This window comes from Parus major, chromosome 4 (assembly GCF_001522545.3).
Source record: "Parus major isolate Abel chromosome 4, Parus_major1.1, whole genome shotgun sequence".
In the NCBI taxonomy this organism is placed as follows: Eukaryota; Metazoa; Chordata; class Aves; order Passeriformes; family Paridae; genus Parus; species Parus major.
The window spans coordinates 45,756,566-45,767,874 of record NC_031771.1 but is presented as its reverse complement, the minus strand read 5'-3'; the positions used below and the strand labels follow the sequence as shown (position 1 = coordinate 45,767,874).

General features: G+C 45.2%; 1 protein-coding gene across 1 annotated transcript in view; it reads left to right on the top strand.

Annotated features, from left to right (window-relative positions):
* Nucleotides 1-389: 389 nt before the first annotated feature.
* The window catches only part of LIMCH1 (LIM and calponin homology domains 1), a 170,210-nt gene continuing 159,290 nt past the window's right edge, over nt 390-11,309 (top strand). Inside the window, exon 1 of the mRNA XM_033513515.1 lies at nt 390-858. Coding sequence (XP_033369406.1) covers nt 763-858 — 96 coding nt within the window. The 5' untranslated portion in view covers nt 390-762. The remainder of the gene's footprint in view (nt 859-11,309) is intronic.

Genomic DNA, 11,309 nt, shown 5'->3' with positions numbered 1-11,309 from the left:
GTGAGGGACTGGCGAGGAGCAGCGCGCTTTCCCGCCGCGGGGATGGAGATGCTGGGGCGCATCGTAGCAGCATCGATTAATGAGGTGTTTAAGGCAGCAGCCGCAAACAGGAATTCACCGTGCGAGGCTCGGTGCCCTCCGAGAGCTGAGGGTGGGGGACCGGCTGCCCCCCAGAGCAGGGGGTGCACTGCCTCGCCATAGAGCCTCCCCTCCCCCGGGAGCAGCGGGCTGAGGGGAGCGGCTCTTCCCCAAGCGGGGAGTGCCTTGGCATCACGGTCCCCGTCCCCACGCGGGGTCCCGCGTCCCCCGCCCACCCTCCCCCCGGTCGCAGCGCCGCCCGCGATGAGATGCTCGCGGCGGGGAGGCGGCGGCGCGGGCATTTGCATGGGCTGAAGGCAAAGCGGCTTCGCCCGTCTGTTTTATTTTTAGTTGGCAGCTGAGGACAGCGCAGCACAGCTCCGCTCCGCCGGCGGGGCGGGCGGGGCGGCAGGCGAGGGAGGACCGAGGCGGCAGGGAGGGCGGACGGACGGGGCACCGGCGGAGAGAGGTTACCGCAGGCGAGCTGCAGCCAGCCGGGCTGCGGAGCGCCGCCGCCCCCGGCTCCCGCCCCGGCGGCTGCGAGCAGTGAGAGGCAGGGAGAGACAGGGAGAGACAGGCAGCGGCCTCCGGCTTCCCCTCGCTGCGGCCGCGGTTCACCCCGGGCTGGCGACTCGGTGCCTGGCTTCTTCCCCGCCGCAGCCGCGGCGCGCCGGGGCCCTGCAGATGGCCAGTCCTGGGCTGGAGCTGGGAGAGGTTCAGCCTCCTCCCGAGCCCCCCCAGCCTGAGCTGGCCTTCACCGAAGCTCAGAAGTGGATCGAGGTAAGCCCGCGGGATGGCAGGGGTGCGGGCTCCTGACCCATCGGGGACGCCGAGGGAGCAACCCGGTGTCCTTTCCCTTCCCCGCCCCCCGGTCGCTGTCCCCCCGGGGACTGTAGGCGTTTTATTCCACGCTGATCTCCATCCCGGCCTCCCCGCCGCTCTCCTCAGCTTTCGTCGCTGCGGGGAAAGCAGCCGGGGCTGACCGAGCCCCCACTCAGCCCCCGCGCAGGGTGCGCGCCTTTGGATGGGCCCCCGCCCCCCTTCCGTCTCTTCCAAACTTAATCTGCTAATCGCATTTCCCCTCCCCGCCCCCGGCGCTGGGATGAACGGGACGGCCGTAAACATGAGCGGGGCAGGTGCGCGGAGCTACGGAGCGGACGCTGCCCCGTCCCCGCGGGGCTCCGGGGGGCGGCCAGGGGCCCCCGCCCCGCCGGGAAAGCTCCGGCCCCGCGCCCCGCCGGCTCCCCGCCGCCTCGGCCGGCCTGGCGGCCGCGCAGGTAGCGCTCCGCAGTGCGCGGAGGGGCGGGCCGTCACCGCTGCGAGGCCGGGGACAGCCCTGCTGCCCCTGTTCCCGTCCCTCAGCCGACCAAGGAGAGGTATTTAGTCTGGCTGTTCAAGCAGGGCAGATAAAATAGATGTGCTTGCAGTTTGCTCGCGCCGTAAAACGGAAAGATGGGCAGGTGGTGGGATAAATTTAATAGTTAAATATTTTGGCATGTGCCAATAGAGATGCTTAAAATAGCTCTCCATCTGATTTCCGGTACAGAACATGCGTGAAGGTGGCATAAATCCAGATACCAGGGTAGCTGCTCCCTTCAGCTGTGGGCTTTGAATTTAATCTGCAGCTTTCAGAAAGCCTCAGTGGATTCTCTTTTCTGAAAGTGACTAGGCAAAAGGTTGTAAAAATCGTTGTGACTTTAAGATTCTGTTGAAGCCCTGGGAATTTCAGACTGTGGTGTTTTACTCCAGTGTCAATTGGAAAAGTAATGCTGTGTCAGTCTTCAGGGAACTGGCCCTGACATGACATGAATCTGGCTGGTGTAGGACCAGAAGCAGAGGAACCACGATGAATGTGAAAAGGAGGGTTTTTGTGCCAAGGAAAGGTGACCATGCAGCTTGGAAAAGTGAAGTAAACAGCAGCACATAAACACCATTTGCCTTGGGAAGATGAATACAGCAGTTTCTGTATAGCCTTCTTTATGACAGAGGACCAAAGCAAAGAGGCACGTGACTCCATCATACATATGGCATAAAAATACCTTGTGACCATGAGTCCTACTGACTGCCAATGAGGTCAATAACTCAATGGTGAAGCAGTTCTCTGTAGATAACAAAGCTGTCATCAGCCACTCCAGGCACAATACTTATTAAGGGACTGTAAGTCTTCCAGTATTAGAACAGAACCTTGTGGCTCAGGCAGAAACTTCTGTCTTGATCATTTTATTCCACAGTTCACTGTGGCAGGAGGTCTCATGTGTGTCTCTTGTGCCACGCAGGCCCTGGTGAGAAGAGCAGGAGGGCTCTTTAAGTACTTTGTCCTCAATGCAAGCCCAAGAGTTCCATGTGTGCAGGGGAAGCTGTCAATAACTTCTTGTGCTTCCTCCGCTTTTTAAAGCATCATCTGCTTGATGCATGAACAACAGAACTGTAATGTACTGTTAATTTTGCAGCCCTCCCCTTGCCTGAGGGGAATGTGTCAGGAGCCTGGAGCATTGCCACGGCTGTGGTGTGAGAGGGAAGCATCTGCCTTTCCAGCCATGCCCAAAGTTGATGCTCCCACTAAGAGAAAGAAGGAAGAAGCTGCCAGTGAAGCAAATGTGGCTTAATTTGCCTAACACATTGTATTTCCTTTTAATCCCAGTTTGGTTTAAGCTCTGGAGCATGAGGGTTATTACCTCTTCCAAATATCTGGTCAGCATTCTCCCTTCTAAATCCGGATGATTTGAACTGACTGAATGATGCAGAACTTGATATGCTAGTACAAAGTTATTGAAAAGCAATGTCTTCAAAAGAAATAAAATAAAAATTAGGAAGTGATAAACACTTCCAGTGTGCCAAGCCCTATCAATTTGCATGAAAAGCAGAAATGAGGGTCATGCTGTGTCTGGCTACTAAGTCCATCTGCTTCAGCTGGCTCTGTACTTGTCTTTCACAAGTTTATTCTCTGGCCTAGAGATGTTAGCAAATGTCCAGTGTGTTGTGGCTTCCAACTCCCTTCTGACCATTTAAAATTGCATCTCTCTCAAATGAAAATAAAAGAAATTATGTTTGCAAGGAGGGCTATTGAACCTGTAGTACAGAGCAGACACAGTGTAAAACAGCTTAAAACCTGTCTTAGACTGTAAAATAGTGCCATACAAGGAAATTAAAGTAGAAATGGACAGATTGAAAACTCTCTCAGTTTACTGTGCATTTTTATTTCTAACAGTTAAGTTGTGTGACTTGCTTGTTTGATTCTCATCCAGTTTAAACCCTTATGTGAGTGCTGTCACTATTGTTGCAGGGCTGCAGAAATCCACCCTCTGGTCTGCAGTACATTTCTCCTGTGGTGGAACTGGAAAGGGAGGCTTTTCCTCTTCTTGTGGACGGGCAGCCAAGACATTAGGTGATGAATGTTTAGATCTGCAAGGATCAAGGAACTTCCGTTCCACTACTTGAGAAGTCTTAGGGGTCTTGTCTTTACTCCTTGGGTCTGTCACCTCTCACCAGAGATGGTCTTCTGGGTGCTTTCCTTTTTCTCTGCTAGCATTACTTTAATCTGGATGCTGCAGTGTAGGGTGGTCTAAATTACACTACAGTTTGGTGGTTTCTTGTATGAATCCTCTTGCCTCTCCCTGGAGCTCTGACCCAGTAGCACTGAGGTATTCACCTGAGCAGGGAAAATAGCCAGAGCTCTGACTTACTGCCGAGGCTGCTTAGATTTTTAACAATCTGTGTTTTGTAAGAGAGTATTTCAAGTGGTAATAGATTTGGTCTCTGTGTTGCAGAAGGTGGGATTTTGGAATTCTGTGGAGTTTTGATCATGAGTCTCTTTGGGTAGGAAACCAGAGTTCAGGCTTTCTTAATTTTTCATAAATAGCAACTGTGCATCCATCTCGTAACAGCAAACTAGTCCATTATTTTAGTTTAGCTTGGCATGTACTACTTAAGTGAAGAATGCCCTCTTAATGATAAAATGCACCTTATTAGTAGCACTCATAGGAATTAAAATAAAGACACTGAATGAAAAACCCTGTGAGAGAGCTACATCAGTCTGCATTATTAAAGGTGTGGTATCTCATTTCAATTAACTCATCTCAGTTTCACTGAAAGAGTATATCAACCTTGTAAAGCCTAGTGGCATATTGCAGCAAAATAACAAATCTAATTTAATCTGATGGCCCGTAATCTTAAAATATCAAAGTTCTCCATTTGTGTGTTTAATCTGGAATAGCTGGTGGTTGAAAGAACATCTGTATAAACCGAGTTATTCTTGCTGTAAAGACTCATAGGAGAAAAACAGGGTAATAAAGTCACATTTAATACTGGTGTAACTCCTAAGGGTGTTGTTATCTCCTCATCGTGCCTCCTAGCCTTGCCTCATTAATATGCTCTCTCCTCGTTGCTGAGACTTGGTTCAATTAGAGATGGCTTTTCCATAGATTTGTATTCCTTAGAAACTTTGCCAGCTGATAAGAATACTTCATTTATAGTTGCATGGCAATAATAAACAGGTTGTGTTTTTCTGTCCATTATGACCAGTGCTGGACTTTATCATTCCCTCTAGATGTGTGCAAGCTAAACACCATCAACCTCTAATAATCTGCTGCTTTTTTCCTATATACATTCCTCATGAGAATTCTTGTGTTATGGAGAAATTTGCCAGCCAGAGAAGTTTTTTGGGTGCCTTGTGGCTTCTTTTTGCCTTCTAGTAAATCACCTTTTAGATTTGTGTATTTAAGGTGGTGTTTTAAGTTGGTAACTGTGGTGCTGCTTCTGGTAGAAGCTGTAGAACTATGTGCATTCCCTAGTGGCTCTGGACATGTCACAACATACAGCAGAACAGGTTGGCCACTCCTGCACTTCCTTCTCTATGGAAGACTATGAGAGACACCAATTCAGGAAAGAGACTCCGGCAAACAGACTCCATGTGATTGCTTGAGGCAGCAGTCTAGAAACAAGGTTTCTATAGGGTGTCTCTCTCAGCCAGAGAGAAGAGGTTCCCACTGCAAAAATGTAACTTAAAAGGAGTTGAAGGTAATTCATTGAGCAAGTCTTTCCTAATGGTGTAAGGTGTGTTCGGAGTATCTGTAGCGGTGGCCTGGAACCTGAGTAATACACGGGTTTGTTTGTATGATCTTTGGAATGCAGCATGATCTTTGAGGAACACCAGAGATAAAGCTTTTTTGGTGAAATGTACTGGGGAAGCTGACTGATTCACTGAGTATACGAGTGACCTGCAGGAGTTTCTGTTTCCAAACGTGTAGACATCTGCTCTTCTGTGAAGCTGATTCTAAAATCCTTGAATACAGACTCCAGTTCCTTTGAACATTTACACAGTTCCTAGAATGATGGTGCCTATTGTCAAACTGGGACTTTTGGGTGCCACTACAGTCATGCTATTATTTGGATAGGAACACATTAAATCCAACAGACATCTTCTCTAGCAAGCATTTCCAGAGAATTCAGTTTAACTGCTTTACGAGAATATTTCAATACAACCACTTAAGTGCAGAATGTTGCACAAAGCTCTAAAACTGAGTGGCTTTATTAATCAAATATTGTAGAATAGTAGTTGAATGAGCCTCCAAGCAGTGTTTGCAGATCAAATTTATTAGTTTTTCTTTCTTTTAGCTCTTTTTCTTCTGCTGCAAGAGTGTCTTACCTATATACTTTATGTAATGTATCGGGAATAAATTTGTTAAAGTGAGCAAGCGTATTCTCAGACTAGAAGAAGCCTATGCAAATGTGTTAGGCAAGTTTGCCTGATACGTGGACAAGCTGAAGTATAGGCGAGAAAGAATCATTCCTGCAGTGTTTGTAAGGTAACCATGAAGAGTCAGAAGGTTTGTGGCTGATATCTGGCCCTAGATGTATGTGAATGCAGGATAACTTTACTGTGATTACAGTGACTGGACTTGGAGAGGAATTCTTCACTGCTATCTCTGCATCTCCTCCTGGGCAGCGTTTAGGGACTGCAGGCAGGACAGATGGGATGCTCTTCATTCTGGCTCAGTTAGTAATTCGGTAGAATGAGAGCTAAATTGATTTAATGGTGGTGGAAGAACCCACCCAAACTCTCTGACCCTGTCAGACTACCACCTTCTAGAAATTTTTTCCACTCCAGTTGCCTGGCAGCTGATCTCCTGTGCTGTATATGTAAACCCAGTTCCCTTGTCATGAGATCTGTTTAAGCCATGTTACAAGTAGCACTTGGCACAGGGGTGAAAATAATCAGAACAACAATACTCTTGATGAAGGGATAATGTCAGGAAATGCAGGACTGAACTGTTAATTGTCTCAAACCTGAATTAATTTCTACTTTCAGTATTGAAATTTTAAAATAGGTAAAAAATCTGATCATAACACCAGTCTGGGGTGCTGTTATGCAGTTGGTGGTGACCTGCTAGCACAGGTATGTAATGTCACTGTGCTTGTTCTGCTAGTAACTACATTTTTAAAATTATTTTTCTTTAAGGCAAATTTTGGCCCTCCAGAAAGGAAGGTGAAATCTTTTCCATGTATGGAGTTTATATAGTAGGTTGATTCAGCAGAATTTTCTGGCTTCTAAAATGTTTTGATTTATCAGGTTATAAAAACTGCATTATCTTCTGTTTGGAAAATCCAGCAGTCTGGGAGCTTTCCATCCATATGTGAAAAATTCTGTGCATTCATTTTCTGCAAACATTCCAAGAAGAACAATTTTTTTAATGGAAAAAGCCATTTATGGGGTGAAAGTGTCACTTAAAAGGACAGCTGCATGGGGGAAGGTATGAACATTTTGGCATGCACACCATGAAGATCTAAGCTTTCTCTTCTCCTCCTCCTTCTCCTCCTTCTCCTCCTCCTCCTTCTCCTCCTTCTCCTCCTTCTCCTCCTCTTCCTCCTCCTCCTCCTCCTCCATCCAATATTATCACTTAAAGGAAGACTTGCTTCACTCAGGCCCTCATTGTGTTGTACACAATGAGTACAACAAATACTATGGCAGCAGGAACATGACATTAAAATTGACTGCTGAAACTTCTCCCAGCTATGTTAATCACTGAGATGGGTGACAGGGCTGTAGCCTGTGTCCTTGAGACAGCCTTGTCAGAATGGACACAGAACAGTAATGTTCCACAGCTTAAAATGAAGAAATCCCTGCTTATTAGTGCCTTGCGTTTTATAAACAGCATAGATGTACTTGCTGTACCTGGGATTGGGTGGGGACTGCCTGCTGGGACAGCAGCTCTGATGGAAAGGACTGGGGAAGCCTGTGGGAAGACAGGCTAGGAACAAGCCTGCGGTGTTCTGGCAGCAGAAAAGCCTACCCCTCCATGATCTTCCGGAGCTGGTAGTGATGGAAGTGGTTGTTTGCTCCTATTTGGCACCTGCTAGGCCCTTCTTGGAATACTGCACCCAGTTTTGGAGCCCAAAGTGTGGGAAGGACATTGATAAGCTAGAGGAAATGGAGCAGGGAGCCCCCAGGCTGAATTGGGCTGGCATACTTGCCATGAGAGAGAGTGTGATGGACCTGGGCTTCTTCAGGAGAGGTGACTTTGTGTGGACATGGCAGCAGCATCACAAAAAACTGAGCAGGTTTTTAAGAAGACAGATCCAGGCACTTCACAGAGGTATGTGACAGGAAAATGAGACAACTGTGATAAATTAAAACAGGAAAGATTATGGCTTGATATAGGGAGAAGTTTCTTCACCATGAGCCAGCTGAACATGGGTGCAGGTTGATCAGAGATGCTGGGAGAACACCACCCCCGGAATGTTTCGTTCCTGTCTGGACAAAGCTGGGAATGGAGTGGTCAGATGCAAGAGCTGCCCTTGCACATAGAAGGAGGTTGGACTAGAGGCCTTCTGAGGTCTCTACCATCCTCATTATTCTGTGCATCTGTAACTCCTTGACAGTGGGTGAATAAGCATCACTTAATTTTATTTTTAGTGCTACTTTATAGACCACTTGTGTTATTGTAGTGAAGAGCCTGTTTATATAAGCAAGATCCTTCTTTATACAAAAACAATACTGCTATGACTTATGGCAGTCATCTTCAGGGTATGCTACTGAGTTCTCTTTGTAGAAACTCATCAAGACAGGGTGAAATATGTTTGGCTTCTAATCTAACTATTTTTTGCTAAACCTGTTTTATTATAGGAAACTGTAAAAATGACCAACTTTCTTGGCTTGGTTGAATTTTTAATTTTTTTTTGTTGTTGTTATTTAATTCACTGTGCACTGTTATAATTGACCATTAAGGAATTTAAATTTCCCTTCCTTTCCAGATCTTGAGAAGATGACATACAAGCTTAATTCTTGAGAATTTAGATGCTAAATCCTTAAGAGGCTTTTTGTTTGTGGTATTAGTTGTTAATAAGAATCCTTTACCTTGATAGTAGCTTTGCTCAGTTCCAGTATAACTTGCTACTGCTGACTGGGGGTTTTCTTTAATTGTATGCATAAATGATGATTATTGCTAGCAATGCTTAACCTTGAAAAATGTCTAGCTTTAATAACAGAGTTAATAATAGAGCTTGCATCTGATGTTAAAATTGACTTAAAGTAGTCTAGTGAATTCTTGTTTGATGAGGAAAGAAGAAAATCCTCTTCATTTGCTCCTTTGAAGTGAAACCCTATTTCGCTGGTTTTGGCTGTTCAGAGGTCTCATGCCTAGTACCAAAGACAGCTTGATTTTGAAATCAACTTTGACAAGCTAAGATTCTGAAAAATAATACTGCTGTGGCTTCTTGGCTTTAGCATCATTGCCAGTGATTCACAGAGCACTTCACAGGATAAGGAGCAGCATGGTGGAGGCAGGGGAAGCAATTCTTTAATTCTGCTTTGAATGGATGAATGAGTTTGGTAAGAGAGAAATGCTCTTCATTAATTGCTCCTTCACAGAGTGGTGTTCTGCATGACCCCCTGGTTCATGATGGAAATAAGACAGGGATTTTTGCAATCTGTGACCCCACTGTGAGTTCCAGGAAGAACGTCAAAGGAAAAGTTCTCTCTGATGATTTTTTCCTTATGCTGTTGCAACACCCAATTCTCTCTACTTCCATCTGTCTTTTCCACTGTCTTCAGATGAATCCCAACCCTTCAGTTACCTCCAAGCTGTATGGGAAGTGGCTGCACATACTCTATGTAATGCACAAAACCAAGGAGACCTGATCCTGTAAATACATTTCCTCTGGTTTCCTTTCCTCTTGGTGTTGGTAGATCTCCATAGAGTGTTGCAATCGGGAGCAATCAAATGTCTGGGTGGATTACAGTATCATTTAAAAAGTAAATTAAGCTGTTACCTGCAGTTCCTCAGGGATACATTGCAGTGTTTCAGGTTTTTCGCACCAACAATGAGGAAGCAAAATCCGTGGAAAGATTAATACATAAGGGTTCCAAAAATTTAGTTTAGCTCTGATACATACATTCAACAAAAATGCAGGTCAAGGGCTTTATGTAAACTATTGATAATGCTTGATAGCACTGCATCATCTGAATTTTTTGACATGACTTTTGGAAGGAGGAGTTGTGAACTGAGGATGAAGAAAACTATGGTCTTCCAGTTTGGGACGTTTGTACTTCCAGAGTGCCAGGAAAAAGCTCTGAATGATCTTTCCATAAAGCCAGAAGGCCAAGAAACTCAAAGTAATTTGTAGCTGAGCATTCAGGTCACAGACTGGCACAAAGAGTTTTAACTGTTGCTCTGTCTTGAAAAACACAACCTTGCTTTTGCAAAAGCAGAGGCTGATGCCCGTAAATAATGGATTTCAAGTGGGAGCAGAATGCCTGCATGGCTACAGAGGACAGGGGTGTTGAGGTTAAAAATCTCTTTGTGAGGCTTTTCCAGCACTGCTCTCCATGAAACGTGCAAAGTTATGCTGTTGTATCACAGCAGGTTGTGGCTCTGGTGGAGGTTAGAGATCTTGCTATGTGTCTTGAAACAAATATAACTCCCAAATCCAAATCTCTTACTTCAGTCTTCATCTGCACATAAATATTCAAGGCAACTGTGAAACTCATAATGATTTAATTTCTTGTGCAAATTTTATATCTGATATTGGTGTATTGGACACTCCCTTTCAATTCTGCTTCCAACAAATACTGAAAATCCTTTGGCCAAATGTCTACTTTACTAATCTAGAAAAATTCTAAAGAGATTTTTTTTTTTTTTAAGTCTGCTGTCAGAGAAGGAAAGATTCCATGCCTGAGGAAAAGCATTGAAGTCTTCTTCCCCATGTTTTTTCCTGAATTCCTAGTTTTGAATATTAACTTCATGCCTTTGATGAAAATTTTGCTTGTATTATCCAATTTCTTTTTTTTCCAGTTTAGTCATGGTATGTTAGCTGAAGTCTGCTACTTGTCAGTGAGCAATTTATGGCTGTTTGGGAAAGGGGGAGAGATGAGAAGAGGCAGAAGTGGATGCCTTGTCTCTGTCAGGCTGGTGCAGGCAGGGATGGCCAGTGTGCCAGGATGTTCAGCTGTGAATCCCTTGGCTTTGTTTCTGTGCGATTGTTGTGATTCATTTCAGTGGGCTAACTCACATATATTGCTGCAACAAAAACAACTCTGGAAATTTTTTCAGTCCAGAGGCATAAATGTAACTGTGTAGTCTAAACAGAAAAATAAAAAAGGGAATGTAAGTATTTTATTTTTTTTTTCTGTTTTCCTGATTCTGATGAGTTGTTTTTTTAAGTTGTGGTTTGGGAAAAGGAAGCACAGATTTAGAAATAATCATGTGCAGTGTCCGTCTTCTAACAGTGTTTGGATCAATTAAAGATAGTCAAGAAAATAATTAGTTTTCCAGAAAAAAATATGCTTGCAGGGAAAATAAGGTGTCATAATCAATGAGTCACATAGGTGAATCTTGCCTGAGTTAAGAGAAATTAGATAAAACCTTAGCCTAATATCCTACCCCGTCCCAAAACCAACTTTTATTTCAACATGGGGGCATTCAGTTTTGGAATAACGTGTTAAAAACCAAAAATCAACAAAGTTTAATGATCCTTTATTAGAAACATCTTGCCCCTTCCAAAGGGAAGCAAAACCACTTTAATTATCAACATGCGGAATGTCAGTCTTTCTGGGACCTTGTTTTCTCCTTCCCTCAGACTAGAGCCACTCTGCCCATGTCACTGCTCTGCTGAGGGTGCTGGGCTGAAGGGCACTTTCTGCCGAGGCAGGAACTTCTGCCTGCTGGCACTAAGGGCTGCAGGCAGGGCTGCACCCAGCTCTGAGGACAGCCCATGGCCACTGCTCAGAGTGGAGG